The sequence below is a fragment of the Hyperoodon ampullatus genome (genome assembly GCF_949752795.1).
Source record: "Hyperoodon ampullatus genome assembly, chromosome: 2".
In the NCBI taxonomy this organism is placed as follows: Eukaryota; Metazoa; Chordata; class Mammalia; order Artiodactyla; family Ziphiidae; genus Hyperoodon; species Hyperoodon ampullatus.
Window position 1 is genome coordinate 113,641,470 of NC_136915.1, and position 20,664 is coordinate 113,662,133.

At 43.2% G+C, this 20,664-nt stretch overlaps 1 protein-coding gene across 1 annotated transcript in view; it reads left to right on the plus strand.

The window, feature by feature from the left end:
• Positions 1-1,080: 1,080 nt before the first annotated feature.
• Positions 1,081-20,664, plus strand: part of TDRD10 (tudor domain containing 10) — a gene marked incomplete at both ends in the record, with an annotated part of 52,308 nt that continues 32,724 nt past the window's right edge. The window contains 4 exons of the mRNA XM_079721893.1: positions 1,081-1,255; positions 2,452-2,510; positions 13,670-13,740; positions 14,395-14,551. Coding sequence (XP_079578019.1) covers positions 1,081-1,255; positions 2,452-2,510; positions 13,670-13,740; positions 14,395-14,551 — 462 coding nt within the window. The remainder of the gene's footprint in view (positions 1,256-2,451; positions 2,511-13,669; positions 13,741-14,394; positions 14,552-20,664) is intronic.

Genomic DNA, 20,664 nt, shown 5'->3' on the forward strand with positions numbered 1-20,664 from the left:
GTTTCCTCCTACAGCTGGGAACAATTTAGAGGACAGCGTTACTACTTTCTTTTAAAATTTAACGTTTTAATTTTTGTTTCTCCCAAAGTAAAGGAAAAAAAAATCCCTTTAATATGACTTTGACAGCCTTCTTATCTGCAGGAAAAGAACCGAGGGCTAATCAGTCATGCCTCTGCAATGAAGCCTCCGTAAAAACCCAAAAGTATGGGTTCTGAGAGCTTCCGGGTTGGTGAACACAGTAGAGATTTGGGGACAGTGATGCACCTAGAGAGCATGGAAGCTCTGTGCCCTTTCCCTGTACCTTGCCCCATGCACCTCTTCCATCTGGTTGTTCCTGAGTTATATACTTTTTAAATAAATGGCAATCTAGTAAGGAAAATGTTTCTCTGAGATGTGAGCCACTCTAGCAAAGTGATGGGACCCAAGGAGGGGTCGTGGGAACCTCCAGTCTATAGGTGGTCAGTCAGAAGCACAGGTGACAACCTGGGCTTGCAGGTGACTGGTGTCTGAAGCGGGGCAGTCCTATGGGACTGAGCCCTTAACCTGTGGAATCTGATGCTATCTCCTGGGTAGACAGTGTCAGAATTGAGTTGCGTTGTAGGACACCCAGCTGGTGTCTGGAGCAGTGCTTGGTGGTGTGGTAAAACTGCTCCCCGCTACATGGGAATTGGTGACCAGAACCTTTAATAGGTTCTGGGGATTAAGATATGGACCACTTTGCTGGGGGGCATGATTCTGCCTGCCACAGTACCTATTCAGTAATGTGATGGTGAATGATCCTGGCATTCCTCTAACTGTGGCTGGTTGGCTTTGCAGGAGATCCTGTTGGAAAGAAACTGCAGCATGTAAGTTGTTTCCTTTTGCTGATAAACAAGCCTCCTTCCACCCCACGCCTTCTCTTCCTTCTGCTCCTGCCTCCCAATGCCCAGAGCTTAGGAGTCAACCCCAGCATTTCTTGCCTGTTGATTCTGACCCTAAATGTGCTTTAACAATTAGCGATTAAAAAGGTCCAGTGGAGGGCTTCGTGCTTGGAACCCGAGTCTGGAAGGAGGAAGGGAAACCGTCTGTCAGGAAGGGGGTATGGAGGCTTCTGCCAGGCCCTGCTTGTTATGTCCAGACTCCTTCTGTTGGAGTTTGGCCTTGGGAGGTGCAAGGCTAAGACCTGTGTTTGACAGGTCCTGGAGCAGCAGTGACTTCCGACCCTCTGCTGAAGTATTTGGGAAGAATGGAGTGTTGGAGGAACAGAAATCTCCAAGTGAGTTAGCTTGGGGGTTTGACTGGTGCTGGGACGCTTGGTCTATAACCTGGATCCTAATTAATCTACTCAGTTTCTCTTCAAGCATGAAACCTGAGATCCTGCCCTTGCTCCAGTCACCACGTTTCCTTTCTTTTTTTTTTTGCGGTATGCGGGCCTCTCACTGTTGGGGCCTCTCCCGTTGCGGGACACAGGCTCCAGACGTGCAGGCTCAGCGGCCATGACTCACGGGCCAAGCCGCTCCGCGGCACGTGGGATCTTCCCGGACCGGGGCACGAACCCGTGTCCCCTGCATCGGCAGGCGGACGTTCAACCACTGCGCCATCAGGGAAGCCCACCACGTTTCCTTTCACGTGAGGGATGCATCCCTCTGCGACACACTGTGCAGACCCTCAGGCGCTGTTGCACTGGCTGCTCCTAACCCCATACTTCTCTTTAATCCTTATCTCCTCCCATTTCACCCTCCACCATCTCCAAAGTGATCTCTCTGCAACCTAGCTGTGTTGATGTCACCTCTCTGATTAAACCCTTCACCTCCTTTTCACAGCCAGTGGACTCCGCTGAGACTGCTGTGGGCAGCAGTCAGCGATTTCAGCAGTTGGCCTGGCCTGCCTTTCTTCCCTCTGCTCTTGCCACTCACCCACCTGCAGCGTGCGTCTAGCTATTCCTGACTCCAGGCAGCCTCCCAGACGCGCCACTGGGCCTTTTCGCATCTCCATGCCCTTGCGTGTGCTCTACCCTCTGCCTAGATTCCCTTCTGCCTCCCTCCTGCATTAACCCCCACTTCCTTCCCTCCTTCAGCTGAATGTTAACTTTGAAATACTACCCCCTTTGGTCCTGAAACTACATAATACCCCATTGAAAGCGCTGGATTCCTGGTGTGCTGATGACTCGCTGTCCTCCCAACCCCCAGAGGGTAGCTCCTGCCTTGAAGGCAGTGATATCCAAGGCCAACACTTAACACTGGACCACTCCCATAACACTGATAAGTGTTTGCTGACCGATTGAGTGCTGTATAACCCTTCATTGATCACGGGGGGGTGGGGGGGGGGTGGGGGGTGGGGAAGAATGTTTGTAGGGGACTGTGTGTGTATGTTTTAACATTGAGGAAAATGTGTCATCACTTATCACAGTTCTAACTCCTCTGAATCCTCTAGTCTTACACCTGCCTTTTTTTGGGCTATTTTTCTTCTTAGGATTCAAGAGAAGAGAGACAGAGGTGTACGTTAGCAATCTCCCACTGGATATCTCTGAGGTATGCTTCACTCTCTGTGAACGGTTGCTTCTTATCTTCTTTGGTCTCCCCCATATGACTTAAACCTGCCAGTAGCAGTTTTACCAGTTTTAAAAGGTATTTTAGAGCTCCGAATGTGCAAGTAGTCGCTGGTTGGTGACTATGCTGACCAGCTCACAGCCAATTCACGGTTTGCCTTGGACTTCCCACTTTTAGTGTGGAGCATCCTGCATCCAACACTCTGTGTAAACCTGGATGGGTGGTCACCCTCCTTATCGCTTTGAATGGAGGGGCCGTGGTGAGGCAGCTTCCCTTTAGGAAGGGGGCCTTGTGAGGGTTCAATTGCCGATCCTTTGGTCATAGGGAGCAGTGGGGTCTCAGCCAAGAAACTACACTCATTTCACTTTGAAATGAACCAGTTCAGTCAGTTGGCTGTGTACTTAGAGAGTAGAATATAAACAACCATATTTGACCCCCGGAATCTTCCTGTCTATTTGGGGAGGCGAGGCCACCAAACCTGAAATAATTATAGAACAACATAAGTACTTAAAATTTGTAATAAGTGCATTTGAAGTACAGATGAAGAGAGAACGGAAGTGTAATCTACTGATTTGAAGCATCCCCTGACTTTTTTTTCTTTTTGCGGTACACGGGCCTCTCACTGTTGTGGCCTCTCCCATTGCGGAGCACAGGCTCCGGACACGCAGGCTCAGTGGCCATGGTTCACAGGCCTAGCCGCTCTGCGGCATGTGGAATCTTCCCGAACCAGGGCTCAAACCCATGTCCCCTGCATCGGCAGGCGGACTCTCAACCACTGTGCCACCAGGGAAACCCCATCCCCTGCCTTTTAAATTTTTTTGGAGCACTTAAAAATTTGCGAGTAACGCAGAATAATGTGCCTGAGGCTCACTCAGCACGCTAAAAGATAACCTGGTCCTTTCACTCAAGCTCAGTCTTAGATGAAGGATGAGAGAAACTAACTTTTGTGGATCCCCTGCTGCATGTCAGACATTTTTCAAAAATGTCCTGGTCTCGTGCCCCCTTGCCAATTAGCTAAACTCAATCTTCTCTGCCCAAATTGTGCCTTATTCCTTTTACACCAGTTACTATATTTTAATTATCAGAGATGCTCCGGGAAATAGGCTAAATGCTTCATTAGTGTGGTTTTATTAAATTCTTATAATAACTCTGGGTGGTGGGTGGTATTTCCATCTTGGAGATGAGGCAGCTAAGGCTCTAAGAGGTCCCCCCTACCCAAGTACACAAACCTAGTGAGTGGTTGGCCAAGAGTTGAGTCCATGTCCAATTGCCCCCAAGTACCAAACCACATAATCCATAAGACGTGTAAATAACTCACCATAAAAAGAGATGAACCTATTATGTTTTTATCTGACAAAGAGAGAAGAACATGGTATTGGAGCCCAGAGAATGAAGTAATTCATTTTGACCCAGTGAATTAAACCAAGAGTCAAAGGGGTGGGTTGGGGGATTCTTGGCATCTGAGAGAAGAGAGTACTGGGGCTGATTCCCCTTCCCCTTGTTGGCAGGCTGCTACAACCCATTATTTGACAGTGAGATGAGGGCAGGAGCCCTGCAGGCAGTTCTGCAGTGGTCTTGGGGAGGCGAGGCACTGAGAGACTCTGCCACCTCTCTCCAGGAGACTCTTTCGCAGCCAAGCACCTGGGGCTTACTTGGCTATGCTGACCCACACCATGGTATAGGGGGTCTTTGATCCTTGCCCCCTTCACAGGAAAGCAGCAGCCTTCCCCACGGTGCTTTCTTCCAACTTAACAAACACAGACCAGTGTCATAGGAGAGGAGAGACATGAGCTAAAGAAGTAGGTTTTTAAAAAGAAGTTTCTTATTTTAACATTAATGCCAGACTTCCCTGGTGGTGCAGTGGTTAAGAATCCGCCTGCCAATGCAGGGGACACGGGTTCGAGCCCTGGTCCGGGAAGATCCCACATGCCACGGAGCAACTAAGCCCATGCACCACAACTACTGAGCCTGTTCTCTGGAGCCCACGAGCCACAACTGCTGAAGGTCGCGCGCCTAGAGCCTGTGCTCCACAAGAGAAGCCACCGCAATGAGAAGCCCCCGCTCACCGCAGCTAGAGAAAGCCCGCTCAGCAACGAAGATCCAATGCAGCCAAAAATCAATCAATTAATTAATTTATTAAAAAAAAAAAAGAACAGAAAAACGTTAATGCCTCATCAAGAACCGTGAAGTAAGTGTCTGCGACTTTACCCTGCTTGCAAACCAACAGATTAGCCTGCAGCAGTTTCATGGCTGTTGGTAGAAGATCAAAGTCTTGGATCAGAGATGAAAGATGATTTATTATTCATAGCAATAACAGTAGCCAGGATTTTTTACTTTATTAACATTTCTTTTTTTATTGAGATATAAATCACATACCATAAAATTCATTATTTTAAAGCATAAAATTCAGTGGTTTTTAGTATATTCACAAGGTTGTGCAACCATCACCACTAATTCCAGAATATTTTCATCACCCCCAAGTAAATCTCATACCCATTAGCAGTCCCTCCTCCTCTCTTCCTCCAGCCCCTGGCAACCACTAATTTACTTTCTGTCTCTATGGATTTGCCTATCCTGGCTGTTTCATGTAAATGAAGTCATACAACGTGTGGCATTTTGTGTGTTCTTTCACTTAGTATAATGTTTTCAGGGTTCACATGTTTTATAGTATGTCTCAGTACTTCATTCCTTTTTATGGCTAAAATATTTATATGGATATACCACAATTTGTTTATCCATTCATCACTGGACATTTGGGTTGTTGCCACTTTTTGGTTTTTATGAATAATGCTCTGCACATTGGTGTACGCGTTATTTGTAAACATATGTTCCAGTTGTCTTTGGTATATACCTAGGAATGAAATTATTGGGTCACATGATAACTCTGTGCCAAACTGTTTTCCAAAAGAGCTGTAACATTTCACATCCATACCAGCAATGTATGGGGATTCCAGTTTCTCCACTTCCTTGCCCAAATCTGTTATTGTCTTTTTTTAAAAAATAAATTTATTTTAAATAAATTTATTTTATTTATTTAATTTTGGCTGCATTGGGTCTTCGTTGGCTGCGCACGGGCTTTCTCTAGTTTCGGCGAGTGGGGCTACTCTTTGTTGCGGTGCGCGGGCTTCTCATTGCCGTGGCTTCTCTTGTTGCAGAGCACGGGTTCTAGGCGCACGGGCTTCAGTAGTGTGGCACACAGGCTTCAGTAGTTGTGGCAGGCGGGCTCAGTAGTTGTGGTGCGTGGGCTTAGGTGCTCCGCGGCATGTGGGATCTTCCCAGACCAGGGATTGGACCCGTGTCCCCCTGCACTGGCAGTGGATTCTTAACCACTGCACCACCAGGGAAGTCCCTGTCTTTTTTTTTTTTTTTTTTTTTTTGCGGTACGCAGGCCTCTCACTGTTGCAGCCTCTTCCGTTGCGAAGCACAGGCTCCGGACGCGCAGGCTCAGCGGCCATGGCTCACAGGCCTAGCCGCTCCACAGCATGTGGGATCTTCCCGGACTGGGGCACGAACCCGTGTACCCTGCATTGGCAGGCGGACTCTCAACCACTGTGCCACCAGGGAATCCCGTCCCTGTCTTTTTGATAACAGCCATCTAGTGGATGTGAAGTGGTATCTCACTGTGGCTTTGATTTGTGTTTTCTTAATAATTAATGAGCATCTTTTCATGTGCTTTTTGGCCATTTGTATATCTTCTTTGGAGAAATATCTATTCAGATCCTTTGCCCATTTTAAAATCAGTTTGTCTTTTTATTATTGAGTTCAAAGGGTTCTTTATACATTCTGGATACAGGTCTCTTATCAGATATATGATTTGGAAATATTTTCTCCCATCAGTTGTATTTTTAGTTTCTCTATAGTGTCCTTTGAAACACAGAAGTTTAATTTTGATGCATTCCAATTTTCTGTTGTTTTCTTTGGTTGCTTGTGCTTTAGGTGCTATATCTAAGAATCCATTGCCTAATCCAAGATCACAAGGATGTACACTTATGCATTCTTCTAAGAGTTTTATAGTTTTAGCTCTCATATTTAGGTCTATGATCCTTTTTTAAAACTTTATTTTTCGCTGCATTGGGTCTTCGTTGCTTTGTGCAGGCTTCCTCTAGTTGTGGTGAGTGGGGGCTGCTCTTCATTGTGGAGCACAGGCTCTAGGTGCACAGGCTTCAGTATTTGTGGCACGTGGGCTCAGTAGTTGTGGCTCGTGAGCTCTAGAGTGCAGGCTCAGTAGTTGTAGCGCATGGGCTTAGTTGCTGCATGGCATGTGGGAGCTTCCTGGACCAGGGCTCGAACCCGTGTCCCCTGCATTGGCAGGAGGATTCTTAACCCCTGTGCCACCAGGGAAGTCCTGTGATCCTTTTTGAATTCATTCTTCTGTGTGGTTTGAGGTAGGGGTCAGATTCATTCTTATGCATGTAGATATCCAGTTGTCCTAGCATCATTTGCTAAAAAAATTATTTTTCCCCAATGAATTATTTTGGCACCCTTGTTGAAAATCAATTGACCATAAATGTAGCAGTTTATTTCTGGAGTCTCATTCTATTCCATTGATCTGTATGTCTTTCCTTATGCCAGTACTGCACTTGCTTACTGTATCTTTGTAGTAAGTTTTGAAATTGATCACACACTTACTCTTGAACCCATTGGTTTGCTTTCTGCCCTCACCAGTTTTCTCAAACTGGTCTTGCTGAGTATATGAGTAACCTTCATGATGCCAAATGGATTTAAAATCTTCAAATGCCTCTGTTTCCATAATTATGATAGGTTGGATAACCTGAAAACCCTCTCACAAGAAAATACTTGGAAATAGAAGCTAAAATATAGGAAATACCACTTTTAAATACATATCTGACTCCTAAGAAAGTAAGGAAAATTAAGAGGGCCCCAAATAAGCAGTAACTGAAAACCAGGAGAGTCTGGCCATTGCCCTAGGATCTGTGCCTACCTCAAAACCCAAAGAGTAGATTGGATTATAACAGCCATGTCAGGACAGGAGATGACACTCTGGGCCTATGTGAGGAGGGGAATGGTAACTGACATCCCCGCAAAAGCAGGATTGTTGAAGGGCTGGACCCTTAGTGAAAGTGTGAACCACAGAAACTTTGCTCATTGGCCCAGGGTGGTGTTGAGGAAGTTAATCTGTCTTGGCCTGGATCTGGGGCTGGTAGGGCTAAGCAGTCTCCCCAAGAACATGTAACAGTAGGCCTGATTTCATGTGACTTGGGGTTTAAATTCATATTACTTACAAGGTCTGGGAATCTTCAAGCTAAAATTTAACCTTTGATAAAGTTAAAAACCCAATTCACAGAAAAACATTTAGACTGTGAATGGAAGGAAACCTCCAAAATCTGATGAAGAGTATCTACAAAAAATACACAGAAAACATGATCACTTGGGAAACAGAAGTATTTTAAAATCAAGAACAAGACATGAGTGCCTCTATCACTTCTTTTTAACATTTTATGCGATTTCTTAGCTAGAGCAAGTGAGAAAATAAAAAAAATAAGAGGTGTAAGAATTGGAAAGGAAAAAACAAAGCTGTCATTATTTGCGGATGATTGCCTAAGTTGAAGCTTAAAAGACTCTTGGACATGTTAGAATTATTGAGAGTTACGTTGGTTGAATATAAGCTAGATATACAAAAGTCAATTGTATTTCTATACAAGAGGAACAAAAAATACAAAGAGCTAGAATATAATAAAAGTTGTGCAAGACATATACACAGAAAATTATTGAGACTTTACTGAAGGTCATTAAAGAAGACCTAAATAAAGAGATGGATAAGAAGAATCAGTTTTATGATCCTTAAATTGATATATAGATTCAATGCCATTGTGATCAAAATACCCAAAGGTTTTCCAAAGAACTTGACAAGGTGATTCTAAAATTTACATGGATCAGAACAGTCCCATGAATAACTGCACCCTTCTGAAGAAGAATAAAGGGGACAGAGAGGAGAGCAAATTTTCCACTGTAATAATGATGACCTTGATGTGGGTGCATTGCTAATAGTCAACATATGGAACAGAGTAGAAAGTCCAGAAATAGACCTACACATATATGAAGTGTGTAACCAGGTGGTATTGTAGATCAGTTGGGAAAGAAGGGACTATTCAGTAAACTGGTTCTGAGACATTTCATTATCCATACAGGAAAAATGAAAATGGGCCTTAACCTTATAACATACATGGAATGGATTCTAGATGGATTAAGGACTTAACAATGTACGGCAAATATAATACTTAGGGACACAACTTTGATAACTTTCCCTCTGAGATCGGGAAAAAGATATGGACACCAGCTATTGCTGTTACTGTCAACATTGTACAGGTGGTCTTGGTCAGTGCAATAGGCAAGGAAAAAGAATAAGAATTGGAAAGGCAGAAATAAGTGTCATTAGTGCAGGTGATAAGATTGTGGTAGTAGAAAATCATGACCAGTTGTCTGTATTCCCAGCTTGTACCTTGCCCATGAACTCTGAACTTGTATATTCAATTGCCTAGTCCTTACCTCTACTTGGGCAACTAATAGGCGTTTCAGACTTAATGTGTCCAGCCTGCTCCTCCCACAGTCTTCCCCATCTCAGTACATGGCCCCAAACCTGGGAAATATTCTCGTTTCATACCTCATATGTTTTTCACACTTCACATTCAGTCTGTCAGCGGGTATAAGAATACACCTAGAATCAAACAATCTTTTGCATCAGAAGGGAGGAAGAGAATGGAATATCTCTTTAAATTTGCCAAAATTAACAATGGAAGGATAAAAAGGGAATAAAGACGGTGACCTCTGGGAAGGGAAGGAAAAAAGGGTAGGAGGGAGATGGTGGCACAATTTCTGAACTTACCTTGTATTTTTTTTAATTTTAATTTTTTGCACTCAAGATAGTTTTATTCATTGAATATTAAATCAGTATTAAAATCTCACCTCTTTTTAAAGGCATTACTAAAAATAAGACTTTAAATTTTCTGCAAATAAAAAGTCAGTGCAAAAAAATTCCCAGGGCTGCAAAACCCTGCTCTGTTCTCTACTAAAGGGATTTCTAAACTGAGGCTGATTTCAATCTCAGGATTCTCCCTGGGGGCCCCAAAGGGAAACAATCAATCAGGAAGGGCTCAGACTTTTCTCCTCATGCAGACATCTTCTCCTGGGACACCCTCTTCTCTGTCCCTACCCACGACGCAAAACCCTGTATTATTGTTTTGACTTTAAAATATGTAAATGTGCCAGAGAAAAGAATTATTCCAAGTGACCTCAGAATATGGTATTTTGACTGTAGATCCTCAGTAGGATATACTACAAGCATAAAAAGAACTGCAAAGAAATCTTAAACTTTACTCAATAATTTTGTTGTCTGTAGTAATCCTGGTATTGTTATTCGAACCTGTTACATATTTAAAATAGGATACAATAAGTATTTAATGTTAGGAATAAAGATTTTCAGCATAAGAGAAAAGATATAAAAATAAAAGAAATTAAATAAAAACTATCTGTAGCTCTTATATATGAGTTAGAATCCATGATTACAATGATTATTTTCCCTTTCAAAGATACATATCTTCTAACTTTGTTCATTGAAAGACCTTGGTACTCTAACAACCCAGTGGCATTAAGCTCCTACCTGCTAGATATCTCACTTTAAATACCATTCCCCACTGAAAGGAACTAAGCCTTCTTAGGGAAATGCCTCATTCCAGGTCTGGAGCTGTTATGCCAGAAAGCTAGAAAGCTCTCAAAGGCTATTAGGGTTTGGTTGAAGGGATGGGAGAGGTTGTGATTAGAGGTGAGATAACTTGTTTCTTGGAGCTATGTGCTGGAATGTTTGCAGATGTAGTGATGTGGTGTTTGAGATTTGTTTCACAACAGCCTAGTGCTAGGGAGAGGTGTAGATGAAATCATGTAAATGTCCATGACTTAAGATTTTTTTTTTTTCAGGCAAGCCTTTATTGGGGTTTGTGCTATAGCACAAAGGAGTGAAAACAAGGAACAGGTGCCCTTGCTTGCTCCTTTTTTTTTTTTTTTTTTTGAGTTGAGAATTAGTAAGTCTAAGTGATAGGTATACAGGGATTTGTTATACTATTTTCTATGTGTTTGAAAGTTTCCAAATAAAAATAAAAAAGCATAAGAACAAGGGAAAAGGGGGTCCTACAGGCCAAAGATGGGACAATTTGTGTTTCAAAAATACTAATGACTACCCCTGATTAAAACTTACTGTGACAAAAAGCAATAATTTGTAGTAATATCTAAAGAAGTAATACCTAAAGATAGCAAAGCTCGCTGGACACATTGAAGATCGCAAGACAATAGTTCATTAATATAAAACTTGATAATTAAAGGGAAAGAATAAGTGTTTATCTTGCTTTTCCAACACCAGTGCCATTTTCTCACCCTAGTGGATGAGAAAAAGTTCTTTACAGAGCAACTTTAGCTCATAAATGCCGAAGAAACGATAGAAAATCATCATTCTGCAAGCCATAATAAAATACCTGTTTCAGACAATAGTTATCGGGGCATGGTAAATGCATTAGGTAAAATATATTTTTTTAATAACTTTATTTATTTATTTTTGGCTGTGTTGGGTCTTTGTTGCTGTGCGCGGGCTTTCTCTAGTTGCGGTGAGTGGGCTTCTCATTGCTGTGGCTTCTCCTGTTGCGGAGCAGGGCTCCAGGCGCACGGGCTTCTGTAGTAGTGGCTTGAGGGCTCCAGAGCTCAGGGTCAGCAGTTGTGGCGCAGGGGCTTAGCTGCTCCGTGGCATGTGGGATCTTCCCAGACCAGGGATCGAACCCGTGTCCCCTGCATTGGCAAGCAGACTCTCAACCACTGTACCACCAGGGAAGCCCAGTTAGGTAAAATATTGATGGGCAGTTTTAATCAGGCTGTTACTATCTGAATTTGTTGATTAATTTAGCATCACTAAAAGTAAGACAACCAGATACAAGCCTCCTAAAGTGATATAATATTATTGAAGAGTATCATACCATCTATAAAGTATTCTAGCCAAAAATGTAAATAATAGCATGAAAGGAGCCATAGACAATAAGTAAATGAATGTGCATGGCTGCATTCCAGTAAAACTTTACTTACAAAAAGGGTGGTAGGTTGGATTTGGCCCAAGGCTGTGGTTTCCTGACATCTGCTATTGAAGGTACAAAAATATAGGAGTTTTCTCCTTTATTTTATTATTTATATATCTATGTATTTTTGGCTGTGCCCCACGGCTTGTGGGATCTTAGTTTCCCGACCAGAGATTGAACCTGCGCCCTTGGCAGTGAAAGTGCGGAGTCCTAACCACTGGACTGCCAGGGAATTCCATCTTTTATTTTAATTATGGTAAAATTTGACAAGAAGAAAGGTATGGTTTTGCATGATACCATGAAATGAATGTAGGATTTGAAGTTAGAAGCCTTGGTTTCAAATCCTGACTCTAAATTGGCTGTGTAATTTTAGGGCAGTCACTTAACCTTTCTGATCCTTATTTTATGCTTCTGAGAATGAGGACAGTAATAATGTACACTTCACAGGGTGGTTTTAAAGATCAAGTGGAATAAGGTATGTGAAAGTGCTTTATAAACTGAAAATGCTAAGCACATATTGCTTGTTCTCACAAATTGCTTGCTGCTCAGCATCTTATAGATTCGTGTGTAATAAACATTAAATATTTAAAAGTAAAAGCAAATTAGAAAATTTGAATTTAAATGTAATATAAATATGAAGACTGAGAGAAATGAGCTATATATTATGCATTTCTCTTTTCCGAAGCCAGCAAAGTGACTTTAGATTGGTAAAAGCTGCTTTTAACAGAAGATGGTATAAATATATTTTTCCAAAGTAGAATTTTCTAGGGAAACATTGGTTTTCATCACAGGTGTGGGATTTGTGCTGGTAATGTGGTAATGTGGTAATGTGCTGGTGGGGAGCTGAGGAAGGAGGAAGTAGAGAAGTGCAGGTAGGTGTTGACAGGGAGACCTGAGGGGAAGTCTTTGCAGTGGGCAGCGGGAGTGCATCCGTGACCTGCAAGAAAGCGTTTTCAGTAGAGCAGGAACATGGCCAAACTGCAGGCAGCCGGGAGGGAGTGGGCGGGGAGGAAACGGAGGCATTAAGCGGACACGGCTCTTTCTACACCTTTGGCAGAAAAGTGAAAAAATAGGGTGTCGCTCAAAAGGGCATCAGGGTTGGGTAGACGCTGTCTCAGAAAAGGGAGGGCAGCCCAGGGGAAGGAGTGGGACCACGGTCCACGGGGAAGGGAGGCAGCCTGAGGGCAGGCAGGAGGGAGAGTTGAGAGTGGGATGGAGAAATGTCCAGGGAGGGGAGGTGGCCATATACCCGGCCAGTGGAGGCCAGGCTGCAGTGAGGAAAGTGGGGAGGAGAGCCTTGCAGAGAAGGGCGTGGTGGATATGAGAGCTCCCTCAGGGGCTGACCAGCGACGGTGTGTCCTCCCTCAGTGCACTGCCCACTCCGGGCTTTACTTTTACCCTCAGACTTCACTCCGCCCCATCTGTTAGAGCTCACGCATTTACAAACTATAAGCTCCTTGAGTGCAAGGCTTATGTCAAATTCAAATCAGTATCTCCTGTAACACTCAGCATAACGCTGTGTATAACCCATGTTTGCTGAATGTCTGTTGGACCTGTGAGGAAAGAAATGAAGGGAAATTGCCACGAATACAGGACTGAGTCAGCAGGGGCAGTTGGCCTTGCATGGTTGGTTTGGTTAAAGCAAGCCTCCCCACCTAGGTAGCGATGAAAGGGAGATAGCCTAGATTCCTAATAAATTAAAAGTCACTTCCTCCTGGGAGCTCACCGTCTCCAAATTTGGGTTAGATACCCATACTGTGTGCTCCCGGAGGCATGTGTACTTCCTCATTATGGCATTTTGCACTCTCTGGTGAAATGGTCTGCTTACTTGATTGACTTGTCTGTACCCCACACGTCTGTTGAGCTTCAGTTGAAGGCAGGGCTCATATCTTTCTTGTCTCTGTATTTGCATCACTGAGCACAAAGCCTGGCACGCTCAGCACATCATAGGTTCTCATTACGTATGTGTTCAATTGATTACAGATTAGCTGGTTGGGGATCTGAAACATTGAGAACTGATTGTAAGTATTGTCTCTGGGTCTCTTTCTCTTTTAAACCCTGCCATTGTAGGAGGAAATTTGGTGCCTTCTAAAGGACTTCAACCCTCTCCATGTCCACAAAATCCAGAATGGCTGCAAATGGTAATGACTGTCCTTCCTTTGTTTTCTTTGGGAAGCAACTCCTTTCCTCTTTGTCCATTTTGCTGATGCACTGATGTTACAGACTAGCTCAACAACTCCCAAAGCCACACCCACTGCGACTTGGCAGAGTGACATTTGGGAAACCCCCTTTCCACATTCAACCCTCTGACTTGGCAGCTAATGCTGCCTTATCCATACAACCTTGGTTTAGAAGTCCAGAGACCCGTGTTTGCTTTTGGTCATGTCCTTGCTCTGTTTTCTGACTCGAGGCAAGTTACTGTACCTCCCTCAGCCTTGGTTGCCCCTGAAATCTGGACCTACTCATATTTTCCCTTTCTTATTTTCCAGGCAGTAAAAGGGCTTTGAAATTTTGTGGGGAGCGGTGTGAAGGAAACCCAGAGCCGTGCCATATGTTATATGGTGATAGGGTCAGCATGTGTCTCCTGATCCCCAGGACACCCAGGACAGGCTGTCCCACTGCCCATCCCAGCCCAAGTCTGGATGTCATTGTGACCTTCTTGTGTGTTAGGGTCAGCCCAGCTCCTCTCCTGTCCCCACAGAGGGGAGAGGAGACTCTTCCTAGGCTTGGGCTTGGTGCCCTCCTGTGACTCTGTTCTGAGCCGGGCTCAGAGCTGCCCTCTCCTTCCTTTGCAGCTTCGCATTTGTAGATGTGGGCTCCATGCAGAAAGTGGCACTTGCGATCCAGGAGCTGAATGGGAAGCTCTTCCACAAACGAAAACTGTACGTGAATTCCCACAGAAGGTCTCCCAAGAGGACCCTTGATGTGACTGAGTGGACCCAGGAACTGCTGGTAGGTGTCTGGCCTCTCTGCACTCTGGTTTGCTCTGTGCTCGCTCTTCAGAGCTTGGCCGACCTTGCTTTCTGTCCTTTCCTCCTCCTTCCATCCCAGTCGTACTGTGGACAAAGCAGAGTCTGGGATGAAATTCGGGAACTTTTATGACCTTTAACCGTTGGAAGCAAGGTTAGTATAGAAAACTTGGAATTTTGAAATGAAAGGAAGGCTGTATTCTTAGCAAGGACAAAAAAAGGGTTATTAGGCAATTCAGTCAGGGCTTTTTCAACGTGGGTTATTGAAATTGAGGCTTTTACTTGTTTAACGTAGCAGACATTAATTGAGTATCTATTGTTTGCACAGCCTTGTTCTGGCTGCTGGTGTGAGGGTAAGTAAGACAAAAGTGAATAAAATCTGGTCCTTCCTGGCAGGAAGACAAATGTGAGGTATCGGAAGGGGAGAGTTAATGGTGGGTTAGCGCCTCGTGGGGGCTGCCTTTGTGGACAGAGATGAGAAGGCCCATAACTAAGCCCTGGGAGCTTCCTTCCGGTGAGGTGGGCCCGTTCTCAGTAGGTAAAGGTGAACCAGGAGCAAAGGATCCCACTTCAGAGCCTGAATTGTTAGCGATTGACTTGTTCTGATTTCCTCATATATACAGCTGACAGTGACTTAAACAAGTTAGCTATTTGTTTTTCTTTCCTGTAGAAGAATTGAGGAGGTAAGGAGTCCAAGGTTGGTATGGGCACTCCATGGTGTTATCAGAGTTCCAGGCAGGAAGAAGGGGAGAGGCAGAAGGTCGAGAGGCTGTATCCTCATAAAAGCCGCGTTCTCAGAAGCCTGACCACAATTCTCCTGTTGTGTTGGAGAGAACTACAACTGGTGACCTTCAGTGCAAAGGAGGCTGGAAAATATAACTTTTAAAATAGGTACATTGTTGCTAAACTTGGGGATCTGTCAGCAAGGGAAGGGAGAATGCCTGTTGGCAGGCAGTTAGCAAGGTCAGCCATTGCTGCAGAAGTTGGAGATAGGAATTGAGAGGTGGATAGGAATCACCACAGTAAGATTGTCAGAGGTGGCTTCCCTTGCTAGTCCAAACCATTTTTTTCCCATTCTCCTTAAACTCTAGCTCTTGGAAGGGCAGGCTGTCAGATTATACTACGTACTGACCTTCTTGGTTGCAGTCATCTGCCATTCTCGCTGTCATGCCCCCCTGATAACTTCAGCTTCTGACTCACTGTCTTTCTCTCTTACTGACACTCACATTGTGTCCCTGTGGATGATCTAAGAGTCTGACCCCTTATTTCTAGACCATTTATCTTTAATGATCTTTTCTTCCATTCAGTCACAGTTTCCCATTCCCTGAGTTATATCTCAGACCTTGTCATTGCTCATAACTGAACATCTCCAAAATATCCATTTCGAGCATCCCACTCTGCCCCTCTCCCCTTCTTTGCAGCTCTCTTACTTTGGAGGAGCAGTTCTCAAACTTTAACAGCATCAGAATCACTGATGAGCTTGGTAAACAGCTTGCTGAGCCTCACCTGCAGAGATACTGATTGAGTGCATCTGGGGCAGGGCCTGAGAATTTTCACAGGTGCCAGGTGGTGCTGGTGCTACTGGTCCTGGGACCACAGTTTGAGTAGCAAGGCTCTAAAGCCCCCAGTCTAATGATTAGACACACTGGGACCCAAAATCCACTGCCTCACCATTTCTTCACTATTCAACACTCTTTGCTCCATCACATCCCTTCTTAGCTTAGATTCCGTAGTTATAACTACCTTAGTTCAAACGACCTGAATTCCCTTACCTTACTAGGTCATATCTTGCAAAACCCCTCTCTCAGTTGAACCCAGCCCTCAACCTCTTCTGAAGCTGCCCTGTGAGCCGCTAAAGATATTCACACCACCTTGCCAACTGCTCTCAGTATAGGTATGGCCACAGCTTTCCCACTCTTTCCAACTGATCTGTCTTGGAAATCTCTAATCATTTCTGCTGTTATGTCCAATCTGCTATTAAGCCCAGCTAATGCATTTTTCATTTTAGATAGTGTAGTTTTCAACTGCCATTTGGTTCTTTTTTCCCCATTTCTCAGCTGAACTCTTCCATCTTTTCATCCATTTTGTTTATCTTTTCTTCCATGTTCTTTAACATACTTACTGTAGTTATAAAATCATTTTCTGCCAATTCCAACAGCTGGGTCATTAGTGGCTCTGCTTCTATTGACATTTACCTCCTTTCTTAAGGGTCAAGACTTCTTACAAATATGGTAATTTTTTTTTTTTTTTTTTTTTTTTGCGGTACGCGGGCCTCTCACTGTTGTGGCCTCTCCCGTTGCGGAGCACAGGCTCCGGACGTGCAGGCTCAGCGGCCGTGGCTCACGGGCCTAGCCGCTCCGCGGCATGTGGGATCTTCCCGGACCGGGGCACGAACCCATGTCCCCTTCATCGGCAGGCGGATTCTCAACCACTGCGCCACCAGGGAAGCCCAAATATGGTAATTTTTGATTGTATGTTGGATATTATGGATGGTGTTTTGTAGAGACTTTATATTATGTTCTCTAAATAGTATTGATTTTTTTTTCCTAGCAAAAATGAAATCACTAGCTGGCCTTCTGATCTTATTAAAGTTGGTTTTCTTTGTTTGAATTAGTATACTTCAGTTTGAGCCGTAGTTTTTGGGCAAAATCCTTTTCCTAAGGCTTGACCTTCTAGGGTGAGGGTCTCAGGGTGCTTACCAAGGTCTCTGCACTCTGGCCGGGTCGGAACTCTGTTGTCTCCCCAGCACTGTGAGATCTTTGATTCCTGTATTCATCTCTTAGCTCCCTGTCCTCTACCTTCTACAGCAGCTCTCCTCTCGAAGGCCTCCCAGAATTTGCCCTGCACACAGGCAGCCTAGGATTCAGCCAAGGACCTGGGGTCAGCCTCTAGATCTCTGGGGCTTTTCTCTGACTCCTTTCTCTCTGGTACCCTGTCTCACAAATTCCTGGCACCAAAACTCTTATCTGGGTTTCTTCTGCCCAGGAAGACTGCCACTGACTGCCCAAGCTCTGCTTGCCTTTGCTGTGGTTTGGGAAAATGCCCAGAGTAAATGTGGGCTCACCGCCTGAGCTTTCCTTTTCTCAGGCAAACTGATCTCTGCTATCCACTATCATTAGCCTGTGCCAGAAACGGTTAATTCATATAATTCGTCCAGTTTTAGGGTTATTTGGGGCAGGCGAGTACTGTCATGCCAGAACCAGGTACTAGAAAAGAGTGTTAAGAGGCTCGCCTTCTTCCTTTTGGAATGGCTATCATTTCTCAGGAACATTCCTAGTGCTTTTACATTAGAAATGAGTAACCAAAAGATGAACACTAATCTCCATACATTTGGAAATCTAAAAACATATTCCTAAGTAAACAACACATGGGTCAAAGAAGAAATCATAAGAGAAATTTAAAAGTACTTAGGGGACTTCCCTGGCCATCCAGTGGTTAATACTCCACACTTGCATTGCAGGGGACACGGGTTCAGTCCCTGGTTGGGGAACTAAGATCCTGCATGCTGCATTGCACAGCCAAAAAAAAAAAAAAGTACTTAGAACTGAACGATAAGGAAAATTTTTCTCATCAAAAGTTGTGGGATAGGGCTTCCCTACTTAACTACTGGTGGCACAGTAGTTAAGAATCCGCCTGTCAGTGCAGGGGACACGGGTTCGAGCCCTGGTCCAGGAAGATCCCACATGTCTCGGAGCAACTAATCCCGTGCACCACAACTACTGAGGCTGCAGTCTAGAGCCCGCGAGCCGCAACTACTGAGCCCACATGCGGCAACTACCGAAGCCTGCGTGCATAGAGCCCATGCTCTGCAACAGGAGAAGCCCCCACAATGAGAAGCCCGTGCACCGCAACGAGGGTAGCCCCCACTTGGCGCAACTAGAGAAAGCCGGCGCTCAGCAACAAAGACCCAACGCAGCCAAAAATAAAATAAATAAATTTATATTAAAAAAAAAAGTTGTGGGATACAGCGAAAGCAATACTTATATGGAACTGTATAATATTGAATGCTTAAATGAGTTAAGAAGACAGGATGAAAATAAATGAGCTTAGAGTTGATTGAAGAAGTATATAAAAAGTAAAAATAAACCCAAATAAGGAACAGACAAAATTTTTTTTTTTTTTTTTTTGCGGTACACAGGCCTCTCACTGTTGTGGTCTCCCGTTGCGGAGCACAGGCTCCGGATGTACAGGCTCAGCGGCCATGGCTCACGGTCCCAGCCACTCCGTGGCATGTGGGATCTTCCCAGACCGGGGCACAAACCCGTGTCCCCTGCATCGGCAGGCGGACTCTCAACCACTGCGCCACCAGGGAAGCCCAGACAAAATTTTTAAAACAAAGTTTTTTAAAATTTAAAATTTTGTAAACAAAGCTACAATTATATGTTAGTTACATCTCAGTAAAGCCGGGGGGAAAACAAGAAGCATAAAAAACAAAGCTACAATAGAAGGGATCAGTAAATCAAAATTTCATTCTTTAAAGAGATTAATGAAACAGAAAAACCTTTGGAATGATTAATCAAGAAAAAAGAAGAAAAGGGCATAGGTAAACATTAGTAATAAAAATTATAACTATAGATGTAGCAGATATTAAAATATAAGCTAATACGGTAATAAACTTGAAAACTTAGAAGAAATGGACACATTTCTTAAAGTATATCATTTTCAAAACTAATAAAATAAACTGCTAGTCCTATATCTGTAAAGCAGTTGAATCAAAGTTTAGAATCTTCTTATAAAGAAAACACCAAGCCCAGATGGTTTTATAGGCAAATTTTACTGAATTTTCAAGGAACAAAAATTCCAATATTATATAAATTCTTCTAAAGAATAAGTGAGATACTTGCTAGTTCATTCTGTGAGGCCAATATAACCCTGATATCAAATCAGACAGGAGAGCATAAGAGAGAAAAATTGCAGGCTGGTTTCACTCACATGAATACACATGCAATGTTTCCAAACAAAATATCGGCAAAATGAAGTCAATATTGGCTAATGAAGATAGTATTATACATCATGGCAGTTGGATTTTTTTCTAGAAATGCAGAAGTAGCTTAATATTAGATAAATGATAAATCAGGAGTTCCCTGGTGGCCTAGTGGTTAGGATTCTGGGCTTTCACTGCCAAAGCCTGGGTTCAGTCCCTGGTCAGGGAACAGAGATCCCACAAGCCATATGGCGCAGCCAAAAAAAAGGAAGAAAGAAAAAAGAAAGAAAAACGATAAATCTTTCACTACATTAACAGATTAAAGAGTGAACACCATATGATCATCTTATGTAGACACAGCAAAAGCATTTGATAAAATTCACTACTAATTTATGATTTAAAAAATAAAGTTTCTTAGCAGCTAGAAATAGAAGGTTATTCTTAACCTGATAAAGGCTATCTCCCAAAACTTTACAGAAAATAATATTTTAATAGAAAAACATTATAAGCATTCTCTTTAAAAATAGGAACAAGACAAGGATATACTGGAAGTCTAGTTTTATCTAGTGAGGAAGGGAAAATAAGTTAAAGGCATAAATATTGGAACAGGGTAAATAAAACTCATTATTTACAGATGATGTTTCTTTACATAGAAAAACTTAAATAATATGTAAATTATTAGAAATAACATTTTAACAAGGTAGCTGGATATATATCGGGTATATAAAAATCAATTCTATTTATATTTCCATGAATAAACAACAAAATAACTTTTAAAATATACCATTTATAAGAGCAGTTTTAAAAATTAAGGTACCTAGGAATAAATCCAGTGAAAGGTGCTCATGGCCTATCTGGGGGAAATAATTTAGCTTTATTGAAAGTCTTTAAGGAATTCTAAAATAGGAAGAGTTTCATGTTCATGGATAGGAAGACAATAAGAGTTATTTAAGAGTCATTCTTCCAGAATTAATCTTTTGATTCTGTATAATTTCAATAAAAATTCCCACAGGCTGATTCTAAAATTTATATGGAAGTCCAAAAGCCTATGAATATTTAAGACATTTCTTCCTGAAAATAAAGATGGGAGGCCTTGCCCTACAAGAAGACGTTGTACTATTGGCCTAGGGTTGGACAGTTTGACCAATAAAATACAATAGAGAGCCCCCAAA